The following is a 23,337-nucleotide window of genomic DNA, read 5'->3' as shown; positions in this document are numbered from 1 at the left end:
CAGGGTGTGCCTGCCAGCTGGGATAGGCTCCAGCTTATCCCCAAACAGGATAAGCAATGTAGAACATGTACCAGACCTGAAAGACCTTCAAAATCTTAAGACCAGTTGAAAAATGGCTAGAATTTTCATTTTGCACATTTGGATGTTAATGAGGTTCTAAGTAGAGCTACAATATGCAAAAACAAGAAGGGGGAGTGAGACAAAAAACATTTTGAAAAAGTCATTTATTGAAAACAACAATTAAAGTGAAATAGGCTGTTTATCAGCTGATCAAAAGTTTAAGACCATCGCTCTAAAAATAACAAAAAACTCTCCAAACCAGAACCAAAAATGTTCTCAGTAGGACTCAGTAATGAGCAGCTCCACCGTTCTTGTTCATCACTTCAAAAATGGCTTTGGACATGCTTGATTCGAGTGTTTCCAGGAGGCTAGTGGGAACATTGCTCCAAGTGGTGAAGATGGCTTCACCAAGGGCATCAACTGTCTGGAACTGATGGCCATTTTTATAAACTTCCCTTGCCATCCATCCCCAAATGTTCTCTATGGGATTGAAATGAGGGAAGGCCACCATGTGTCTTGATGGACAGCCAATCGGATCGTCCGGCTCAGCGCAGGTGTGATTTTTTGGGTCAACCACTTGACTTTTTTGTTCCATAATGCTCAGGATCTTTCAAAAAAAGGTAGAATGACTGATTTACTGCTCCCAACCTCAGCAGCCTTGGCACGCTGCGAGAGGCCTTGCTTATGCAGCTCCACAATCCCACTACGTTGAAAAAGAGAAAGCTTCTTAGCTTTAGCATCAGGAGGGCATGACAGTGGGAATGCCTGACAGAAAATGAACATTTTGAGCAGATTTTGGCTTTTATAGCCTGTGGTCTTAAACTTTTTATCAGGTGATAAACAATCTATTTCAGTTTAATTGTCGTTTTCAATAAATGACTTTTTCAAAATGTTTTTTGTCTCACTCCCCCTTCTTGTTTTTGCATATTGTAGCTCTACTTAGAACCTCATTAACATCCAAATGTGCAAAATGAAAATTCTAGCAATTTTTCAACTGGTCTTAAGATTTTGATCAGGAGTGTGTGTGGGTTTTCAAGGTGGAAGTTTGCGTACCTGGTGAAGCGAACCCCGCAGGCGGAGCATTGGAAGGGCTTCTCTCCTGTGTGCGTCCTCATGTGGCGAGGCAGTTTTCCCGCTCCGTGGATGATCTTCTGACAGACGGGGCACTGCTGGGGTGTTTGAGACTTCCTCTTCCTACCTCCTCCCACTGCCGCCGCCGCCGTCCCGACTCCTCTTCCTCCTCGCTCGGCCACGGAGGTCGTGGAGGTGCTTTCCATCAGCGTGGATTCGTTGCCAAAGCCGTCCATGTCGTCGTCCTCGGACAACTTGTCCTCGAGGGGCGGGACGGGAGGTGCGTGTGCTACCGGCCAATGTAGGTATCCTCCGTTTAGTGTGGCCCCCCTCACTGGTCCTCTGACCGCTCTGGGATCTCCATTCTGCTTCCACCTGAAGAGGAGCTCCTCTTGTTCAGGGCTGGGGGGCTGGGTTGGGGGCAGCGAGCGGTGGCTCTCAGATAGAGGCGAAGGGTACGAGACGGGAGAAGCAGTCGGCGGAGTGGTGTCATCTGAGCCGATCTTTTTCACCTTCCTTCTGTCCGTCTTTCTTCGGGATCCGTGCTCTCCATCCGGCTCACCCTCAAGCCTCCTAGGAGCAGCCGTGTTTTGGTTCCTCTGCTCCTCCCTCTCCTCACTTGGCTCCTCCTTCTCCCCCAGGATGTCCCTGCATGCGTCAGCCACGCACTGGATGCCCAGAAGCTGCGCCCCTCGCAGGACATCCCTCATGCCCGAGCTGGGGATGGTCAGGGTGGCCGTGTAGGCGAACTCCAGCAGGGCGTCCAGGGCGTCGGGCGCCACGCAGTCCAGCTGGCACACGCTGAAACCACCGCCGCCCTCGCCGCCGCCCTCCTCTGCACCGAAGAGCCGGCGGAAGTAGAGGCTGACGGCGGCCATGACAGAGCGGTGAGTCGGGTAGCGTGCCCCGCGGGAGGTCAGCGTGAGGTCACACAGGAGCCCCGTCCTCCTCTGGTCATTGAGGTGGGACAAGAGCTCGCTGCTGTGCTCCGGGAACGGGATCCCAATCAGACCGTCCTCGCCTGGAGACATCACCGCCTGGAAGGCAACACAGACCACCATCTCGTCAGACATCGGGAGCATGACCTGAACAAACGTCTTTGCACTTTCTTTGGCTTTTGTGTGACGCCACCAGAAAGGTACCAGTGATGGCATTTTTTCAAGGCACACAGAGTATTGTGTTGTATGGGTCGACTGCAAGGAGGAAGTGAGAGCGCGTGGAGGAGTGTAGCGTGCACAAGGTTACGCACTGTAGTGAAATTTTGCCGCATACACATGCACAGACACACAGTTTAGTTCCAAATGTGAAAATTGTAAACAGCTGATCGTGTTATATTTGTAAATAAATTGTTATTTTGACATGAATCAACCCCTTTTTTGTGTTGTTTACGTTGTGGTGTAGTTGTTTAGATATTTGAGCTGTCACAAAAAGCAAAAAATATTTGTGTCAAAGTGAAAGTTATTCTTGACATGTATCTTTTCACAAAAAGCTCTTTTTCACCCCGTTTTAGTTGGGAACTGATATTTTCCCGAAACTAACCGATGTTCTACTGCTGGTTACTAAAGAACAGAAAAGGGTAGAAACAAACTTTTTTTTCCTGATGAAAGAAGGGAGTCTAATCTTTTGGTAGGTTCCATGTTGATATAACCATGCAACACAATATTCTGTGGGCCTTGAAAGATCAGTCCCAATCATCTAAAATGATATAATACTGAAGGGGTTGTCTTTTGAAAATGTCTTGGACTGAATGAGGTAATGACGCTAACCGAGATTCCACTGTATATACAATAAATTTGAACAATTATTGTGACAATAAACACACGATAGAACTATTATTGTGACGGTAATGTACACATTACATGCAAAACCATAAAATCATTCAGTGATCTTGAAAATGTCAAGTAAAAAGTGTTGGTTTCAGTACCGATATCAGCAACACTGGCCTTGTATTGACTTGGTATTGGATCGATACCAAAATTGGCCCACCCCTACCCAGCAGACCATGCTTATGTCAATTCAGCATTATTTATGCAGCTCTTGTACTGGACGTCAGTACATACAGTAGTGTACCTAATGATATGAAAGATTGGTAACATAAGTTGAAAAGACTTGACTTTGTAAAGAAGAGAAGAGTTTTTATATCTCCGGTCTTTCAAGACGAGGAGTGGAGATGAAACATCAAACAAGGTGACCAGAAGAAGGCGGCACCATGGGTGGAACGGGAGGGCTGCAAAAGGGAACGATTGTTACGAACGAGGTGGAACAGATACGGGATTATGCAAGGTCGGTGCGGTGTAACCACAGGGCACTAGGTTAATTCCCCTTATAGCATTAGCTGTTTGATTAAAATACCTGAGGAAGAGGAGAGGCCACACTGACGACAAAGACAGAGAAAAGCGCTCGGGGGAGGAAGTGGCAAGCTAGAGTGGGTGGAAGAATGAGGAAGACACCCAAAAAAATGTGCTAAATAACCAACACTGACTTACTGTGTCTTCACACTGATAAAGTTGAACAATCCTTCATGTGCTTACTTGATAAGATGTTAAACTGGAAATAAAAACACCGCATGATGCCGAGCAATAGCTGTGTCCTTCATGTCATGCTCAAAGTCAACAGTAAGTAGTAGTAAATAGGGGGGGGGGGCGTCACAAGATCTCGCGACATTAAAACCTGACAAGATTTGTCGTTCAGAAAAAAAAAACTAGGGCTGGGACAATCCATCCATCCATTTTCTATACCGCTTCTCCTCTTTAGGGTCGCGGGGGCATGCTGGGACAATAACAAATAAATGAATAAGTGAAACTGATGTGGATCATTTTGCCGGCCTCCATATATTGCCACAGTGGGATATGAATGAGCAAGGTGAGTCCAACCACATAAAAAGGCAACACAACACGCCTGCCCACCTCAAATATATCCACCCAACCCAGTTTTCCCATCTGGGGAAAAAAAACTACACATCGAGATGCACAGCCTTCCTCCCGAAAAGTCAGCACTCACTGAGACGTTTGGTCGGCAAAGTAAATACAAACGGAACAGCGCAAAATGGTGTGCAGTCACAGAACGTCATAGCCAAAAAAATTTGAAGTTGAAAAGTTAGTTGAAAAGCCAGCATTTCCAGAAATGCTGCAAATGTTTGACTGTGAGTAAGTACAATTTTGCAGCTACAGAAAGATGACATGTGAAAGAAAATATTGCATTATTATGATATATTATTATAAGAGTGCTTTATTTGGTCTAAACAAACGGTAACAAGATCGTTTAGTGTCAATTTGTTGGAGGATAAGCATTTCAAAAACGCACCTGCATTGTTTTGTGACTCGGCCACATAAAAAAGTTTGTCCAGTCTTATTTCATCATTGTACTTTTGTTAAAATGAACGTTAAAGTCTCATCTTGTCTTGTTCTCGTGGACCCAATGTTGTGCATTGTCTCATCTTGAGAGTTGTGTGTCTAGTATTTATATTAGTATAATTGTAAAACTATAAAAACTGGTTTTGTGTTAACATTGCTGGCTTTCTGAGACAACTTACGGTAGTTGGACTGACATTATTTCTTATTGGAAAAATGGATTCAGTTGGTGTCCGTTTCGGTTAGAGTCGTACCTTTTGGACCAAATGAATGACGCCAACAAGCAGACCTGTTATGATAACAAATTTTGCAGGACAATAATTGTACTAGAAATTATTGTCAATATGATTGACAACATTTTTGAGAACATTTTTTCATTAATTACAGTGGTGTGAAGGTGTTTGCCCCTTCCTGATTTCTTTTTTTCTCGCCATGTTTGTCACACTTGAATGTTTCAGATCATCAAACAAATGTAAATATTAGTCAATGACAACACAACTCAACACAAAATGCACTTTTTAAATGAAACTTTTTATTATTAAGGCAGAATTAATCCAAAGCTACATGGCCCTGTGTGAAAAAGTGATTTCCCCCTAAAGCTAATAAGTGGTTGGGCCCCCCTTAGCAGCAACAACTGCAGTCAAGCGTTTGTGATAACTTGCAATGAGTCTCTTACAGCGCTGGGGAGGAATTTTGCACAATTGTTGTCATTCAGCCACATTGGAGGCTTTTCCTTTTTAAGGTCATGCCACAGCATCTCAATAGGATTCAGGTCAGGACTTGGACTAGACCACTCCAAAGTCTTCAGCCATTCAGAGGTGGACTTGCTGGTGTGTTTTGGATCATTGTCCTGCTGCAGAACCCAAGTTGCTTTCAGCTTGAGGTCACCAACAGATGGCCGGACATTCTCCTTCAGCACAATTCATGCTTCCATTTATCACAGCAAGTCTTCCAGGTCCTGAAGACCATCACACTACCACCACCATATTTTACTGTTACTATGATGTTCTTTTTCTGAAATGTGGTGTTACTTTTTACGCCAGATGTAATGGGACACACGCGTTCCAAAAAGTTCAACTTTGGTCTCGTCAGACCACAGAGTATTTTCCCAAAGGTCTTGGGGATCATCAAGATGTTTTCTGGTAAAATGGAGACGAGCCTTAATGTTGTTTTTCACTTTTTCACACAGGGCCATGTAAGTTTGGATTTTTTTCTCCCTTAATAATAAAAACTTTCATTTAAAAACTGCATTTTGTGTTGAGTTGTGTTGCCATTGACTAATATTTACATTTGTTTGATGATCTGAAACATTCAAGTGTGACAAACATGCAAAAAAATAAGAAATCAGGAAGGGGCAAACACTTTTTCACACCACTGTATGTGGCATAATAATGTGAGTACATTGTATCAAAAGCAATAAATTTGAATTTCTCAAGAGTAAAAAGCCTATAAAATCCAATAAAAGATCAAAAAGTGACACAGCAGCAGTTGGAAGTTGGAGGTCTGTCCGTTGCTTCACCCTGTCCATGTCGTACCTGTTGAGCAGTCTCACTCGCACACCTGAACAAACCAGATTTTCCACAACCAACCCAACCTCCACTCATCCCCCTTGTCGTCTCCCTCCCATAGCAACAGTGGCAGCCCCCCTGGCCATCCCACAAGACCGTTCCCACGGCGCCCTGCACAACATCCACCGGACTAACCTGCTCCAAAACACACCCAGCTAATCACACACACGCACACGCACACGCACACGCACACACACACACACACACACACACACACACACACAGCTTGCCACTCTGTGGTCCCATCCTACTCACCCCCACTTTAATTGTTGGATTTAACCTGTTATGTGACAATCTTAACTGTGGCCTATTTAAAAACCCCACCCAATCAAAAAACCCCCCAAACAAAACAAAACACGCAAAGCCAATTAAATGAACGCCTCACAAGAACACACAAGTTAGCGTTCAGGTTGTTTACCTTCCCCGTCCTTATGGGCATAGGCGGCGAGCGTCTCATGGCATCCATCTTTTTTTTTTTCCCCACTACTTCCTCCTCGCCGTAATAAACGTTAGAGCTAAGCGTTGATGTTGGGACTATTCTGCATTCTGTCGCTCTTGCTTGCTTTCCTGTTGCTATCAAAAGTGGCGGCGATACCCCCCCCCCCGTATGTCGTGTTCAGCCACCTACGTACCCCCCGCCCCCACCATCACCAAACCTAACGGCCTGCTTTTCAAACACCTTCCGATAAACAGAATATAGACAAGAAGTATCCTGTCTTGACAGAAGCGCTGATGTAGATGAAAAAGTAAGAGTAAGGCCGCAGACCACCACACGCCCTCAAGCTGAGCCGCTTTGACGGGAAGCTAATTTTTCAAAATAAGTCACAATCAACGTGCCAACTAAAGTTACATATTGGGGTCATGAGTCATTTGATACCAAAGTACAAACATCGCAGAAGTGCACTATGAGACTTCAAACACAATATCAACTGCTTTTATTTCTTCTTTTATTTTACACCAAAGCTTTTCCGTGTTAGCTAGCTCTTGGACCAAGCGACAAAGTGGAGGAAGTTGGCTTAAAAAACAACTCATTTTTAAAACCCTCCTGGTAGCTTGAGGTTGACCTTTTCCTCCGATTCCGGACCAACATTTGCAATAAAAGGGACTGTACCTCCCCTTCTCTCTTCAACTGCCATTGTTCACTCGCAACACAATCCAGGTTTCAACCCTAAGAATAAAGAATAAAATACAGTAGTACCTCGCATAACGTAAACCTCCTTTTACGTAAATTCCACTGAACGTAAAGAATTTATGTACATTTTTCGCATCGTATTACGTAAGGAATTCCATAAAACGTCAAGCGTCAAGTCCGTGCAAGCGACAGAGCGACTAACAGAGTACACTTGGTGACGCCTGCTGGCTTCACGCTCTCATTAGCTGATTATCGGGGCACCGCCTACGCTCTCATCTCATTGGCTGGCTACTCCAGCGCGTCGGTGTGCTTATGAGAGACATGCTGCTCTGTTCCTCATCGTAGTCGCCCCTAAACTAGTTTGCACGCATTGAAATCTCTTTTTAATTTGTTTACTTTTCTTTGTGTTAAAATGAGCGGAGTCATGGGCCCTAAACCAAGTGGAAGGGAGAAGAAAAAAGGGAAAAGTTGTCGATGGAAACAAAGCAGGAAACAATCCAGAAGCATGACGGTGGTATGAAATGAAGTGATGTTACTAGACTATACGGCCGTTCCCCATCCACCATTATACCTTATTTACCTTATTTTATATTGGAATGTTACTCTACTATGTTTATGCTGTTTTCTTATATTTTCCCACCATATTTGGTGGACTTTGAATATTTTGAAGGCCCAAAGGTGTGAGTTTGGGAAGATTTTGGAACGGATTAGGCTATTTACATGTATTTGACGCTTCGTGTAACATAAAATCCCTATAACGTAAAGGTTCTTGGAACGGATTATTTACGTTGTAGGGGCGTCTACTGTATATACTACAGTATAGGTACTATACACACCACTAACAAATGACCATATGTCACCCCCTATGTGGGGGTACGCTATCATGGCTGCCGTCAACAGAGATGGAGCTCATGAATTCATGACGCTAAAAAAATGTGATGTAATTAATGAACTAAATTAGTTCATTAATAGCCGTTAACGCGCTATTTTTGACAGCCCCAAGAAAGACAAACAGGTACAAATTGTGGGCTTTTCTAATAGTGATGCATGCATGCTGTACATCTGACCTGTATCATCACATGTAAATTATCACCGGCCTACGGTGAATGAGATGTGTTTTCTGCAGGAAAAATGGAGAAAGAAAAATGACCATTTTTGACCCAAAGTCCACGGATATTTGCACGACAGTGAACGCCGTATCCACTTGCATTTACACAATTCAAAACACCTACCCCTCATTTTTACATGAAAATGTTGGTTCACTTCCTGTGTTTAAGTGGTGGTGGAAAGAACGAAAAGAAAAAAAGTGTTGGGGGGGGGGATACAAAAATAACAAAAGATGCAAATAAATATATAAAGAAATAATAAATTATACAGACTATAGCTTGTGTGGTGATAAAAGGAACAAGAAAAAAACATACAAATTAGAATAACAAAAAAATAGAAATGGCAAAAATAAATGAAATGAAAATAAAAATGGTAAATGAGAGAAGCACTCTTAGAGCACAGACCTCCTAAAGAATCCTTTTAAAAATTCCTGGATCCAGACGGTGATCCGGCTCACCCCCAAAATGTAATCAGTTCTTCCATATCCCATTTCTGACAATGAACATTTAGGAACATTTCATCCCAATCCATTCACAACTTTTCAGGTTATTTTGAACACAAACAAACAAACAAACAAACAAACAAACAAACAAACAGGTAAACGCCGGCAAACTGGGCGCTGCGCTGGTGCTTGGCAGAGGTAATACCAATGTTGCTGTAGCTTGGTTAATATGCAGCTCACGTTATGTAAAAGGAGCGTTGTCGGCACTTAGGAGGTTTTTTTCAGAAGGCCTTATCGGCAGAATAGGTGTCTCCCCTTCTGTACATTCTTAGCTGCCTCTTTTTCTGTTTTTATATCTTTACAATGCACAGAAATGAAAAAAGACGTGTCCATGTCTCACATAAGGACTGTGGACGATCGGCAACAGTCCAAAAAAATTCCTGTTTTCCTTTGCTAAATTATTACCACCACTGCTAATACTACTACTACTCCTTTTCCATCTGTCATGATGCTTAGCGGTAAGGATATCACGGTTATCATTGTTAAAATATCACAATAATATCATACGGCGAGCCCCTAGCCCTTGTAAAACAAAGAAAGAAAAAAAAAGCTTGGATTCTTACGAATGACCGTGACAAACACGGAACTTTCTTAAAAGCAGACGTCAGTGGAAGAAGAGCAATAGAAGCGATGCACAAAAAGAAAGGGGTTTTTGAAGGAGCCCACATTAGACAACAAAACATTTCCGGCCCCGGATGAGCCTCGAGAAGCATCGTGGGGAGTTTGCTCTTTGTCATATTCCTTACAGCGCTGCTTCTCAACCTTTTTCGGTGCCTCCTGCTCCTGAAACACTGCTCGTCTCTGAAGGCCTTGGAAATTCCGATGCATATCAAATCACTTCTATAGAAATTGAAATGACAAATAAAGCTTTGTGCATTGAAATCAACTGAAAGTGCCCTCTTTTGCAATAAGAATGAACATGTCAAATTGAATAAAAACGTGTGTACTGGTATGTATACCTTTGTAAGGATTACAGATGACAAAGCATCAAGTTGCGTATTACCGACACCGACAGGCAGGTAAAACACACACACACACACACACACACACACACACACGCACGCCTATCTGGCTATACTATTAGCGTTTATTCATGTTAATGGTCTTCAGTCGTGTTTGACTCTAGGTGTGTCATTTTCATCTTGCCCAAACATCTAACCGTACAAACGTCCCCCGGCAAATCATTTTAACCCTAAAATCGCCCGCCCATGTCATTTCTTCCATTCATGACCTCGTCCTCCTCGGTGAGCTTGCCTCTGCTGAGAGGACCTGAGCCCCTTTGCAAGTCTTCCTCATTGCCTGCTTTCATTATGCAAACTCACTTCCTCTCGCTAAGAGGATTTATTTGTCACTTTAAGACGGGGGCGTCCAAACTTTGTCCACAAGATAACATAGGAAAAAATAGATGCATACAGAAAATAAGTGGAAAAATAATACAAATAAACATATAAAATAAAGAAAATATCCTAAAACAAATAATAAAAATAATACATAATAAATAACTAGCCACAATCAGAAAACATCATAGGAGAAAATAATAAATATATAGCAAAATACATCAAATAAATAATACAAATACAATGATAAAATAGAGTAAATAATAATAACAATAACAATAATAATTAGGGTTGTCAAAACAGTGCGTCAACAGCAGTAAGCAGGTTATTTCATGAATTACACCTCCGCCAAGCGCAGCGTAGAGGTTATGTTTTTGCCAGCACTTGTATGTCTGTTTTTTGTTCAAAATAACTGAATGGATGTGGATGAAATTTTCAGGAACTGTCGGGAATGCGATACGGAAGAACTGATTCAATTTTGGGGGTGCTCCAGATCACCGTCCGGCTCCAGCAATTTTTTGAAAGGATTTGGAACTATGACGCTTGCCGGAGGTCTGCGCTCTCATTGTTTAGTGAAATTAACTCATCTGCATCATGTCTCCGTTATGACGGCCGACGGCGGCACAATAGCGTCCCCCCAGTCTGATGCTGTCTTATAACTTTATTCTGACCTGAACACATCAACAGCAGTGCAGTTCCAACACCGTGTATGTATCTCCTACTCACAAACACGCTCCGGACATCACAACAACGTCTTAACTATGTCGTGTATGTGTGGTCTAAAAAAACCAAGTCAAGGAAAAACAGGAAGCGGATATTCTTATCAGTCACTAACGTGGAAGTACAATATGCTGCATTTAAGTATGCTCTGAATTACACTCAGAACATGTCAACTCAACTTTAATGACGTGGTGTCTTTGAACGCAACCCCTCATGGCTCATAACACGGTATAGGTGTGATTGTCATGCAAATACATTGGGCATATTTCACACATAGCGGCAAATGGTGATTAATCATGATTAATTCATTTGAAAACTGTGCTGAATTTGAAAATCATTTGACAGGCCTAAATAAAATACATCACAAATTACGAGCTGCATATTTGTATCAAGTTATGCTTGACAGGTATCTTTTCACAAAAAGCTGCTTTTCTCCCTTTTCTAGTCGGGAACTGCTGAACCGTACCTTTGTTCTACTGCTGATTACTAAAGAACGGCAAAAGGTAGAAACAAACTTGTTTTTCTGATGAAAGACGGGAGTGTAATGTTTCTTTTGGTAGGTTCCATGTTTATATAACCATACAACACAATATTCTGTGTGCCTTGAAAGATCAGTGAAACTTGTCTAAAATGGCCGCCACTGAAGGGGTTTAATATATAATATATAATAAAAACTGAGCTTGGAAGCTTTGGACACCCCTGCCATGTGCGGACCATTTCATTGAAATGAAACTTAAAGTTGACGTGTGGAGACGAGGAGGACAAGACGTGACAAGTGGACATATATGTGTCAGCAAAGCCCGCTTCACACGTGGAACGACCGGTGTTGTTTTAATGCTGCTTGTTTTCCATGAAAAGTCAAGTAAGTTTTCCCAGTCCGCCTCAATTATATCAGGCTCCATGCGAGGAGGGGAAAAAATGACTTGATGCTATTCAGAGAAATGTGCGGCCGAGAAGGAGAAATGTTGTTATGAAGTCTGATGTCACATGTTTTCCAAAGTGCCAGTACTTCAGTGTGTGTGTGTGTGTGTGTGTGTGTGTGTGTGTGTGTGAGTGTGTGAGAGAGAGAGAGAGTTAGTTTATGTGACACAGCTTGTGCGACACGCTTTCTACATGAAAATATCGGCTCCTACTTCCACCAAGGGGCGAAGTTGGCATGATTACGCAAGTATGATTAAGGGATTTTCATGAAACTCCGTGAAAGTTCAGCCCACGTTTCCGGGAAGAGCCCCGTGAATAATATGGTGCAACTCCGCAATGAAATGCAGATACCGAAACGCCGCTCGCTAGCTAACAAACGGATGCACAAACCAACACAACACAAACTATCACACATGGAATGAAAATGTGTTTGTTGTTACCGCCAAGCGTGACACCACAACAGCAGAATAACTACAGTAAAACATGCACAGTGACTTCCTGTTTAGTGCAAAGTAAGCTTCAAAATAAAAGTAAGGCAGTATTAATCTGGATTGCACCACAGCAACCTAAAACAATGCACCCATTAAGACTCAAATGATCCTTGGTCATCCTCCATGAAGCAGGAAGTTGGCCTGCTAGCTAAAACAGATGTGTCTATTTTGGCAAGAACAGTGTTCCCTTGCTCCATCGCGGTCCACCTTTCGCAGATTTGCTGTTTTTTTTTTTTTTACTGCTTCTTTTTTTTTTTTATTACAGCATAAGACGGCTGTTACAGGCCAAGCCTGGCCCTTTAAGAAGAACTGTAATGTGGGAAGTTGAGTGTCTATCTCTTCCCCCTCTCGCCTGTCTGCACCGCCCATTGTTTTCTGCGTCCCGATTGATTGATTGATTAACAACGGTCTACAGCCAATCAATCTCCTTGGTGCCGTCCTGCCATGTCCCCTGTCTTATCGCTAGCTTGCGAACTAGTAAATGAATCTTCGGTTCGTCTGCGGCAATGTGTTTTAACAAGGATACAAAAACGCTACAGTACAGCAGAACGGCGCCAGGATGAAAAGGCACGGTCACACGAGTGAAATATGCGTGAGTGACTTACTAATTTCTTGCGTTGATCATTAAGGTTGATCATTAAAATTCAAATGAAGGTGAACTCTGAGTGTTTCAACTAGAGAGAAATGTGAGAAAATGTTATTGCCTGTCTGAGAAAAGTGTATAAAGTGTACAGTGAGGGGTTTTACTGCCTTACAACTACTCTGGCTACTTTGCGGATTTCACTTATTGTGGGCTATTTTGGAGGGAACATTGTCCACCTGGATTACGTCATCCTCCATGAACCAGGAAGTAGCCTGCTAGCTTACATGATTTTTCTCCAGCTAGTAGAGGAATGTGGTCTGATGGAATAGTGTATGAAACAGCACCATCCCCTCTACTGAAGTCATCTTCATGAACCAGGAAGTGGCTCGCTAATAGAGGAGTGTACAGAGAAAAACATGTAATAATAATTAGAATGGATTCAATTTTTTTATAGCTTCACAATGAAGTGAAGTGAACGCCTGGTGGTACTCTACATCTGTAGCCCCAGCTGCCCTGGGGTAGTCTGACGGAAACATGGCTACCAATTCGCGCCTACGGCCTCTCCGACCACCACCAAACTTTCATTTGCATTCATACACCAGTGTGGGCAGCACTGGAGGCAAAGTGGGTGTCTTGCCCAGGGACAACCTTCTGGTTTCTGGACGACCTGCTCTACCTCCTGAGCCACTGCCGCTCTATATGACTTTAAACCCCCCCATCAAAAATGGTCATCTTACGTCGTCCTTGGAAAACTGGAAAGTAGCCTGCTAACTAGGCAAACACAAACATTCCACCATTTTGTTAGGGGATTGTTGAGCTTTGCTGGGTGCTTAAGTGCATCGTTCTCCTTTCCCCTTAATCCAAAATGGTACAGTCTGTTTATTTGTGATCTCTTGTGTCATCCCTCGCGAACCAGGAAGTTGCTTGCCAACTAAGAAAACGGACAGCAAACAAATCACAGCGGAACATCGGTTGGCATGTTTTTCGGTCAACGTCGAAGATTTTTGCCTCGGTTTGCATGCATTCTTCAGTCAGCATGCAATATGGCGTGCGTCTTGTGGTGTTGTTAATACACCTGCGCGAGTCCAACTGTGTTCTTCACGTTTTTTTTTGTTTTTTTTTTTAAATCACAAAAACGTTTGCATCTAAACCTTGTTAGCATCCCATTAGCTAGCTAAACAAAATGGCAACCGGATCACTACGCAATCCGTGCCGGGAACGCAATGGGTTCTACGCATGTGCAGAACGCGTCTGCATCCGATCGGCGTACTTTTCGGCAGTCACGTCTTAGTCAAGCCCATTTGTACAACTACGCATGTCAAATGTGTTTTACGGGGGTTACAGAGCGCAAACGTCAGGCACCAAGACTTCAACTATGCATGTGCAAAAGTTTGAACACACCTCATTTTATTTGTTTTCTTCATTTTCATGACTATCTACATTGTAGATTCTCAAAACTAAGAATGAGCACATGCATCACTTTTCTTTGATAGCCCTGCTAACCCGTGTTCTCTCAATGAGCTTCATCATCCATCTTTTGGGTTTTTTTCCTTGTATCATATCCATGGTCCAAGTGGATTAATTATAACACCTCTTTTCTTGGTTTCGTAAATTATTTTAAGTTAGTTTTCGCCACTGAAAAAGTACAGACAAAAAAAAACCTTGCAAAAAACATCCATCTTTGCACTCTGCTTATGGGAGTCACTAATAAAATAACCCCCCAATATATTGCATATGTGAAGTATGGTTGTTGACCACGTATATTTACATACATACATTTAAATAATAACTACTACAGCATGTGACGTCGCACAACCGCCGTCGTAAAAAACTGTGAAAGGAGGAAGTGACGTAGGTCTCGCACATGCGCAGAACCGATGGCGTTTCCCACACGGATTGCGTAGTGGCAGCGACGACGTTACGTCACCTGTCTATGGCGTCATCAGCGGTTGACTCTCAAAAATGTTAACACAAAACACGTTTTTATAGCTTTACAATTATAGTTTTACACACATAAAACAGTTGTATTTGCATATAAATGAGGAATGAAAGGAATAAATGAACATTTAATGTTGCTTTTATCTTTATTGAAGACGTGACTGCTCCCAAAGACAATGCGGGAGCGAGATCAAGCGCCACCACCTTCCTGGTTTTCAATCACGTCTTCAGTGAAGGTAAAAGTAAGACTACAGAAAAAGTGCACTTTTTTGGAATTTTGCCCATCATCCAAAATCCTTATGTGAGACACGAACACATATGTCAGCTTAGTAGTGCACGTAATGGGATACACCTATGCCGTCTAATTAAAAACACCTGCATAAAGCTCCAACAAAGTTTTATGTTTTTCTATCCATGCTGTGGCCATGTAGCAACGGCTACATTCATGATAACATGCAATGCTTACAGTATTTTGCGTATTTCAGCACATTCTAAGCATTGATTTCACGTCGTAGAGCAGCGTCATAGAAACAAATGCCTACACCTATCGTTTTCTTTCCCAAACTCAGAAATAAACACAGCAGCTCCAATATGTAGCCTTACCTTTTGGTAAGTCTGTGGTGATGCTAGTTGCTAGCCCGTGTCCATGCAGCAGTGATGTAATTCAATCGGTGTAACAATGTAATAACAACAACAACAATGTTGATGTAACTTGCTTAATATGCACATTATATGTAAATGGAGCATTGTTGCCGCTTTTTGGAGACTTTTTCAGACGACTTTATAGGCGGAATAAGTGTTCATTACGCTTCCTTGTTTAACGTATTTACGTGTATGCGTTTCCATTTGTTTTCTGCATGTCAAACTATACCTGTAAAACTGTAAAAACATGTTTTATGTTCACATTCTGGGCTTGCTTGGGTTTACATTATTTCTTATGAGAAAACTGATTTGGTGAGCGTCCGTTTCGGTTGGAGTCGGACCTGCTGTGCTAACCAAGGCTCCGCTGCATGTAAAAATGGTACAGTCTCCCGTGGACCAGGAAGTGGTCGGGTAACAAACTACAGCCCGCAAGGATTTTTTTTTTTTTTTTTAAATGAACATAAACCAAGCTTTCTTTCGCAGCTAAAATCAAATACATGACTTCAGCAAAAGAGAAGTACAGTCAGTGAACCCCCTCCTCCACAAAAATACACATGACAACTCTCTCACACACACACACACACACACACTTGTGTTCTTTAACCACCACTCAAGCCGCCAAACAAGCACTACAAACTACCAGATGATGAAAAAGAAGCTCGTACCGTTTCTCCTCCTCCTCCTCCTCTCATGGCTTCTCTCCTGCGCCAAAGACAAGACCTGAAGCGCCCTTGTACACTTGTTTGGCGTGGTGGGGAGTAGGAGTGCTTTAGCGGGACACCTCGGAGGAAGAGGAGGTGGAGGAGGGACCAAAGCGGAGATGAACGCACACAAACGCTACACAACCAAAGGTCTATGAGAGGATCACGTGAGTGCAACAAGTTCGCTGTGTGTTGGAGTCCGACAGATGTTCATGCTCCTACAGTTCCCTCGAGAGTGAACATTTGCATCCCGACAGGAGGTATCGAAAAGAGACCCAGTCAGGGAGCATTTGAATCGTGCTCATTTGCATAAGTCACAGCCCGGAGACGTCACTTTTTGGCTCGGCCACATGTGTCCAGGCCACCCCGCCTTCCCGTCCTTCATGGAAATGGAACATTGTGTGTGTGTAAAAAAATGACAATAAAAAAATGTAAGTAAAAATCATAAACACATAAATAACAATACCAAGAAAAACATACAAAAAATTATACATTGCAAAAAACAAATTAAATTAATAAGTAAATAATAAGAATAACAATTTATCACGGGGATAGGTTCCCAAAAATGCCTGCAAGTGAAGTCCGGCGAAGTAGCTAACTTTATTTGTTTACAATGATTATATATGTTTTAAAGCTGTGAAACCCCTCACCTGACACTTTACACACTTTTCTCACGCAGGCATGAACATTTTCTCATATTTCTCTCTTGTTTTAACACTCTCAAAGTTCTAATTTCGTTTTAATTTTAACAAGAAATGATTAAGTGACTCATGCGTATTTCCCTCCTCTGACCATGCCCCTTTCATCCTGACGCAGCTTTGCTGAAGCGTTTTTGTATCTTTGTTAAAACATATTGCTCCTGTCCTCGTATTTCCCTCCTCCTCGTCCTCCTCCATGAACGGAAAATTCATTTATTCCATAATGGCACCCTACAGCCGCAGCTTCTACCTTCCTTCAGCATGTCCAGAAGATGGCTGGCTTCCTCTGCATTTTGGGTGCAGAACCTTCTGTCGACATTGTCGGTTTTGTCGGGGAGAAAACTTGCAAACATACAGCGTTCAGAGTCACACGTGGTTAGCTGCATCTTCTATTGTTTATTGGCGGTTAGCAAGCAGCTCACACGGTTATCTAGTTTGGCATCGATGGCCACAACAGTAGCAGGCACGGAGGAGATTGATTGACAATGGTCTACAGCCAATCAGGGTGCAGAAGACGATGGGCGGTGCAGACAGAAGAGAGATAAGAGAGACAGAGACACGGCCACCTCGTGCTAAAGCACAGAACTACAACACTCAGCTTCCCACAATGCAATTCTTCAATGCCAGGCTCAGCTTGTAACAGCGTTCATACGCTGTAAATTTTTTAGAATTAAATTAAATAGCACTCAAATTCCACAAATAAAACCATGAAATAGCGAGGCTGCGAAAGGTGAACCACAATTGGAGTGAAGGAACACTACAACAAAATCCTGCATAAAAAAATTACTGATTTAAAAAAATAATCTGTGTGTGTAAGAAGGTTGTGAACGATGCACCGATGCAACCGGATATCTGATTTGACAAGCGGGCAATGCGGTTGCACCGGTAGAAGCCGGTGGATGGATAAGAATCAGCCATAAGTCCTTTTTCAGCCTGCGAGCTACTTTTAAAATCCCAAAAGTCCCAAAGATCTACCTCCTACTAGAAATATAGAAAATATATATTTACTCTCTTTATAAATATGAGTATTTATGTACATTGTACATACTTTTTCAGCAGGCAAGTACAAGTCAAAATGATCTAGCTCTTTCTATAAAACATAACGTATATAAAATCTAACCGGTAAACTTTGAAATACTATTGTGAATATTAATGAGTATTTCACATTTCCAGAGTTTATAGGTAAACAATGTAGCCGATGTCATAATTATATTCAATATGGCGATAAAGATAATTACACATAATCCCCCAATAGTTGTGTACATAACCTGAGTACTGGTAATATGTCAGTCAAAATAGCCACGTAACGTTCATTAGGGCACACAGATCACGTGTTACATGTGCTATCAAACATTAGCCATATACAATAATTGAAAAAGATTATGCAAAAGACAATGCAGCCGAAGTCCAGGCAACATATTAATAAGGTCTCAGCAACGGGCACGTTTTCCACTTCATCATGAAATAATAGTTTAAGAAGCGGATGTGCAGAAAACACTGATTTCTGTAGTGGAGTTCATGACGCGAGGCAAAGCCATCAAACAATACACTTTTTTTTTTTTTTTTTTTATTAAACATAACTAGCCGCTACAAGTGAACAGCTAACTTTATACTGTAGATATAGGCACCTTACTGCTGTGTTAGTTTATCCCGAATCAGAATAATAAAGCTGAAAGGTGCATGTCCATGTGTAGCTGACTGATGTCATGTGACATCTGCAAAGTGACGTTTACGCAATCAAACCAAACGGCCTTGGCGATCTACCAGTAGCTCGCCATCGACGTAATGGGCACCCCTGCCTTAGATGAATGGATTACAGCGACATGCACTAGGTATCGCAAGACTAGCAACCGTCTCTTAAACGCTGCGAGAGCCTGGGCTGCCGACAAAAGCAATGCCGCACGATCACCGTAGCTTAGCTGAAGACAATAATGGATGTAAATAGTAGCAATGCGTACATTATAGCCACCTAATTCATCCTACAATAGGTGCAGTGTAAAACTAAGACAGGAACAACATCAAATTAAAAGCACTCCATGAATACAGAGCCACCATCCACCAGTAGGAGCCTGGACTTTGTTTTTCAGAGGGAAGATTGTACGTCGCCATTTGCTACCATGAATTAACTTGAGGTTGTGCACAAACTGTGGGATTGTGCACAAAACTGCGGGATTTCTAACTGTTTTTGTTTGTTTTTTTAAATAAAAAAAATTAAAAAAAAATTAAAAGAAAACGAAAAAATTTGAATCATAAATAAATAAACAAATTATGAAAATAACACAAAAAATAAACATGGGAAAAAATTAACTGAGAAGAACAACAGAAAATGGAAATAAATGACAAAATAAATAAAAAGAAGCAGAAGTTGCTAGAAACATTTTGTGGTAATAAATACAGGATATATGTGCAACAATACCTTAGTTGAATAATAAAACAAATAGAGACTAAACAGTACAACAGACATACATCTTGTATAATGAACAGATAAATATGAGGTATATTCTAGATAAAAGTGCCATAAACATTGTATAATGAATAGATAAATACAGTATAATAAATAAGTATAATGCATGTGTCTACTGGCATAAAGACACCTTCATAAAGGCAGGTACATGTGTTTTTATTCTACATACTGTGCATTTGTGATGCACTGAATTGCGTCGTGATTGTACGTACGCATGCGGCCACACTTGCCACAACAAAAGTCGAGACAAAAGCAACGAGTGCAGGAAGAGAGGTTGGAAAAAAGGAAGAAGAGTCTGAGATTTAAGACGACAGCACTCGCGTTCTTAGAAATCACACCTGAGGAAGAGGCTTTACGGGGGAGGAGACCAGAGAGGAGGGCGGTGGGTGTCGAGATGCTTGGCGAGATAACGCCAAGATGCGGAGGGAAGCTTACGACAGGAAAATCAAGTCGGGTGGGGGTGTACCCTCAAACAATCTGTTAGGGAGGAGACGTGAAACAAGAGCGCTCGGCAAAGAGTTGAGTTACGAGCGGAGAGGAAAAAGAAAAACAAGAAGAGAGAACTACAGCAAAAGTCCTTGCAGGTGTGTGTGTGTGTGTGTGTGTGTGTGTGTGTGTGTGTTATTAGCGTGACTAAAAGTGTGTTTGAGCATCTGCTCCAGTCAGCACTTTCTGCCTCCAAAGTGTGCGCCGACGCGTGTGGGCGAATCCTATTCTGCATCTCACGTCATGAAAGACAAAAGAACTTTTATTTCTGTGCGCGTGCTCTTGATTTGAGCAAGTCGAACACAAGACGACATCCTGTCCCAGTCAAAAAGCGCTACAGCAGGCCTCGCCTTCACAGTTAAAGCGATATTATATTTAGGATTTGCAGGCTTAGAAATATTTGACAACATTACCTCCACCTTCCTTCAATCTTTTTTTCTCGTGGATTTTGGTATGCCATGCTTTTTATTGTTTTCATTTTGTTGTCAAGTGTCCTTGGATGCTCTGAAACATAATTATTATTATTATTCTTAATAATTGTTACTATGTATTATCATTACTGTGACTATGTAAAATATGTATGTAATATTACCTATTATTATAACTCATTCAATCCCAGCCATTTTCCAAAAGACAACCCCTTCAGTAGCGGCCATTTTAGACCATTTTAACTGATCTACAAGGCAACCCAAATATTGTGTTGTATGGTTATATGAACATGGAACCTACCAACAGAAACATTACACTCCCGTCTTTCATTAAAAAAAAAACAACTTAGTTTCCACCTTTTCTGTTCTTTAGTAATCAGCAGTAGAACAGCAGTAGTTCCCAACTAAAAACGGGAGAAAAACAGCTTTTTGTGAAAAGATACATGTCAAGCATAACTTTCACTTTGACACAAATATGTTTGCTTTTGTGACAGCTCAAATATCTAAACAACTATACCAACATAAACAACACAAAAAACATCAAAATAACAATTTACAAATAAAACATCATCAACTATTTACAATTTTCACATTTGGAACTGAACTATGTGTACGCATGAGTGTGCACACGTGTGCGTTAACGTTTCCCTACTGCACGCTACACTCCTCCACGCTCTCACGCTTCCTCCTTCCTGTCATGTGTGATTTTTCTGCTCACACGATCTCTGCCGAGCTCTTATCAGATGCACTTCTGCCACCTTGTGGCCATTTTTATGGCTTCAAAGTGAAATCCATTAGGGGAGGGTTGCGTCATCACCTCTTTTTGCCTCTTGCACAAAAAAACGTAAAAGACGTATAAATACGTTGTTGGGATCAGGCGTTAAGGTTTATAACAACGCATAACTATATCTTTGGTATTGAATGAGTTAATAGCTCAAACATGCTGTTAATTTGATAATACAGGTAAAATGTTTTTAAAAATTTTTTTTAATAGGCCACATTTTTTTACATATTTACACTATGTCTTTATACTTCACTGATAATGTCTTTTGTCACTTTTACTGGTAACGATGATCCAAAATTGGATGAGCGCGTCAATGTCAAGCTAGCAAGGAGGGTTGTTATTTGTTATTTGTTACTATCACTGTTAAATATGTTCATACAGTATAATATAAATATACATTTCACACTGAATACTTACCACAGCGACGGTGTAGCTAATGTTACGGCCCCGTCACTTTAGTTTTTCTGCATTTACTGAAACTGTATCATCAAAAAAAAAAAAAAAGTGTAGTTGGTTGCGATTTAGGCATTACAACAGGTTGCCACATCACTGGGAGGGTCTCGGTAACTGCAGTCATCCTCGCATGTCAGCTGACTCATTGTAGAAGAACATGTCGCAAAAAGCCATCGACAAACACACACACACACGCACACACACACACACACACACACACACAGAAAAAGGGGACAAATGTTGCACATCTAACTGATCCCGATCAGTTTCCTTTTCCTGCGTTTGGTAGAGGTGGTCGAACACTTGCACCGAAGGAGCGATAAATGAAAAGGCACGCACGCACTAAAACAAGTTAGTCGAGTTCCAGGAGGTGACAAAAAAAAAGAAAAAAAAAGAAAGCGATCATAAGATGACAAGCGTGTGACGCCGTAGCACCAAGAGCCAGGAGAGCTCTTACTGTAAATCCGTAGAATCGTAGGAGAATTTCATGGTAGTCGCAGGGAGGAGTTTAGTGTCTGAATGACTGATGCACACGCAAAAATATAACTTTTTTACACTTCTGTTGCATTTGTCCTTTCTATCACCAAACAGCAAAAACTGACAGTGTTCCACATACATTCATTTAGAGAAGACTTCCTTGCCCTCACTCACAAACTCACTAGAACGGGACTGTCTGTGTAGCGTGTCGCTCTCACTAGAGTTATAAAACTAAAAAAGCGTGTTTTGTGTTAACATTTTTGAGAGTAAACTGCAAAAATAAACATAATAAACTTAATCACTTAAAAATAAAACAAACAAGGCAAGATAGGAGAGGTAAGACAATGGAAGAAGAATAAATAAATAAATAAACTTCTGATTCAATAATTCATAATAAGTTAAGTCCAGCCCTGTGTGTGTTTTTATCGCTCCCCCTCTGTTGTGTTGAAAAGCTGCATGGCGTGGGGGAGGAATGATCTGCTTAGCGAACAATAGCGACTAATGATTACAACTGTCACTTTTATTGCAAGTGTGGATCCCAAATGGGACGTCAAGCTACCAGAAGGGTTTGGAGGTGTGGGAGACCCGTGTATCTAAAACAGACATTTTTACAGCCCCATCAATTGCAACAATGATGGGGCAATGAGATGACAATGAGATTGCAACAATCTATAAACAAAAATGAAAAGGGTGTTTATGTCCAAAAGCTCTTTGGAATTCCCCTTGAATGTGACATAAAGTTGGGGGGGTGCATTTCAACTTGTTTGGGTGTTTCTCTCTTCTCACTTTCCCTGAAACGCACCTTGTTATGATAAAAACGCCGGCTGCCGCCGCCTTACTAGAAAGGCTGAATCACGACAGCCAAAAGGAGTGGCGGAGTCACAGGAGCCTTGGTGGTCGAGAGCGTGGGAGGGCGCCCCGTGACCGAAAATGAGGAAACGGCAGACGCACAACTTCCTCCCTTGACACAGATGCAATGGGGGCAAGACTCAACTGTAGGCGCAGTGGACTCAATCAACCCCCACCTCCCCACCGAGAGTGGGGAAACAACCAGCACCTGTTGACATTTATGCTTTTGGAAGCTGAAACATCTTCAATTATTGTGTCTTTTTTTTTTTTTTCTTCATGCGAAACTGGAAATGATACGAGTTGACATGCCCATCATTAGTGTTTGTTGGACGTGTGTGTGTGTGTGTGTGTGTATCACTTCACCACTCCACAGACACATGCTAGTCACCAGTCATCGTCTAGCAGACCCAAGATCACATGGTTTGTCACACCAAGCTGCCCACCACACACACACACACACACACCCCCCCCCCACACACACACACACAGACGTTTTCAGCCAGAGTCCATTGAGTGGAAAATATGAACAATTTAAACAACACTTGCACAGACACAGTAATGTTCTTTATTCACTC

At 41.9% G+C, this 23,337-nt stretch overlaps 1 protein-coding gene across 1 annotated transcript in view; it reads right to left on the bottom strand.

The window, feature by feature from the left end:
- The window catches only part of zbtb7b (zinc finger and BTB domain containing 7B), a 42,826-nt gene that overhangs the window by 6,779 nt on the left and 12,710 nt on the right, over positions 1–23,337 (bottom strand). The window contains exon 4 of the mRNA XM_054781870.1: positions 1,114–2,168. Within this exon, the coding sequence (XP_054637845.1) occupies positions 1,114–2,162 (1,049 nt within the window). The 5' untranslated portion in view covers positions 2,163–2,168. The remainder of the gene's footprint in view (positions 1–1,113; positions 2,169–23,337) is intronic.

This window comes from Dunckerocampus dactyliophorus, chromosome 7 (assembly GCF_027744805.1).
Source record: "Dunckerocampus dactyliophorus isolate RoL2022-P2 chromosome 7, RoL_Ddac_1.1, whole genome shotgun sequence".
Classification (NCBI taxonomy): domain Eukaryota; kingdom Metazoa; phylum Chordata; class Actinopteri; order Syngnathiformes; family Syngnathidae; genus Dunckerocampus; species Dunckerocampus dactyliophorus.
Note: the sequence above shows the minus strand (reverse complement) of the source record. Positions and strands in the feature narration are given on the sequence as shown.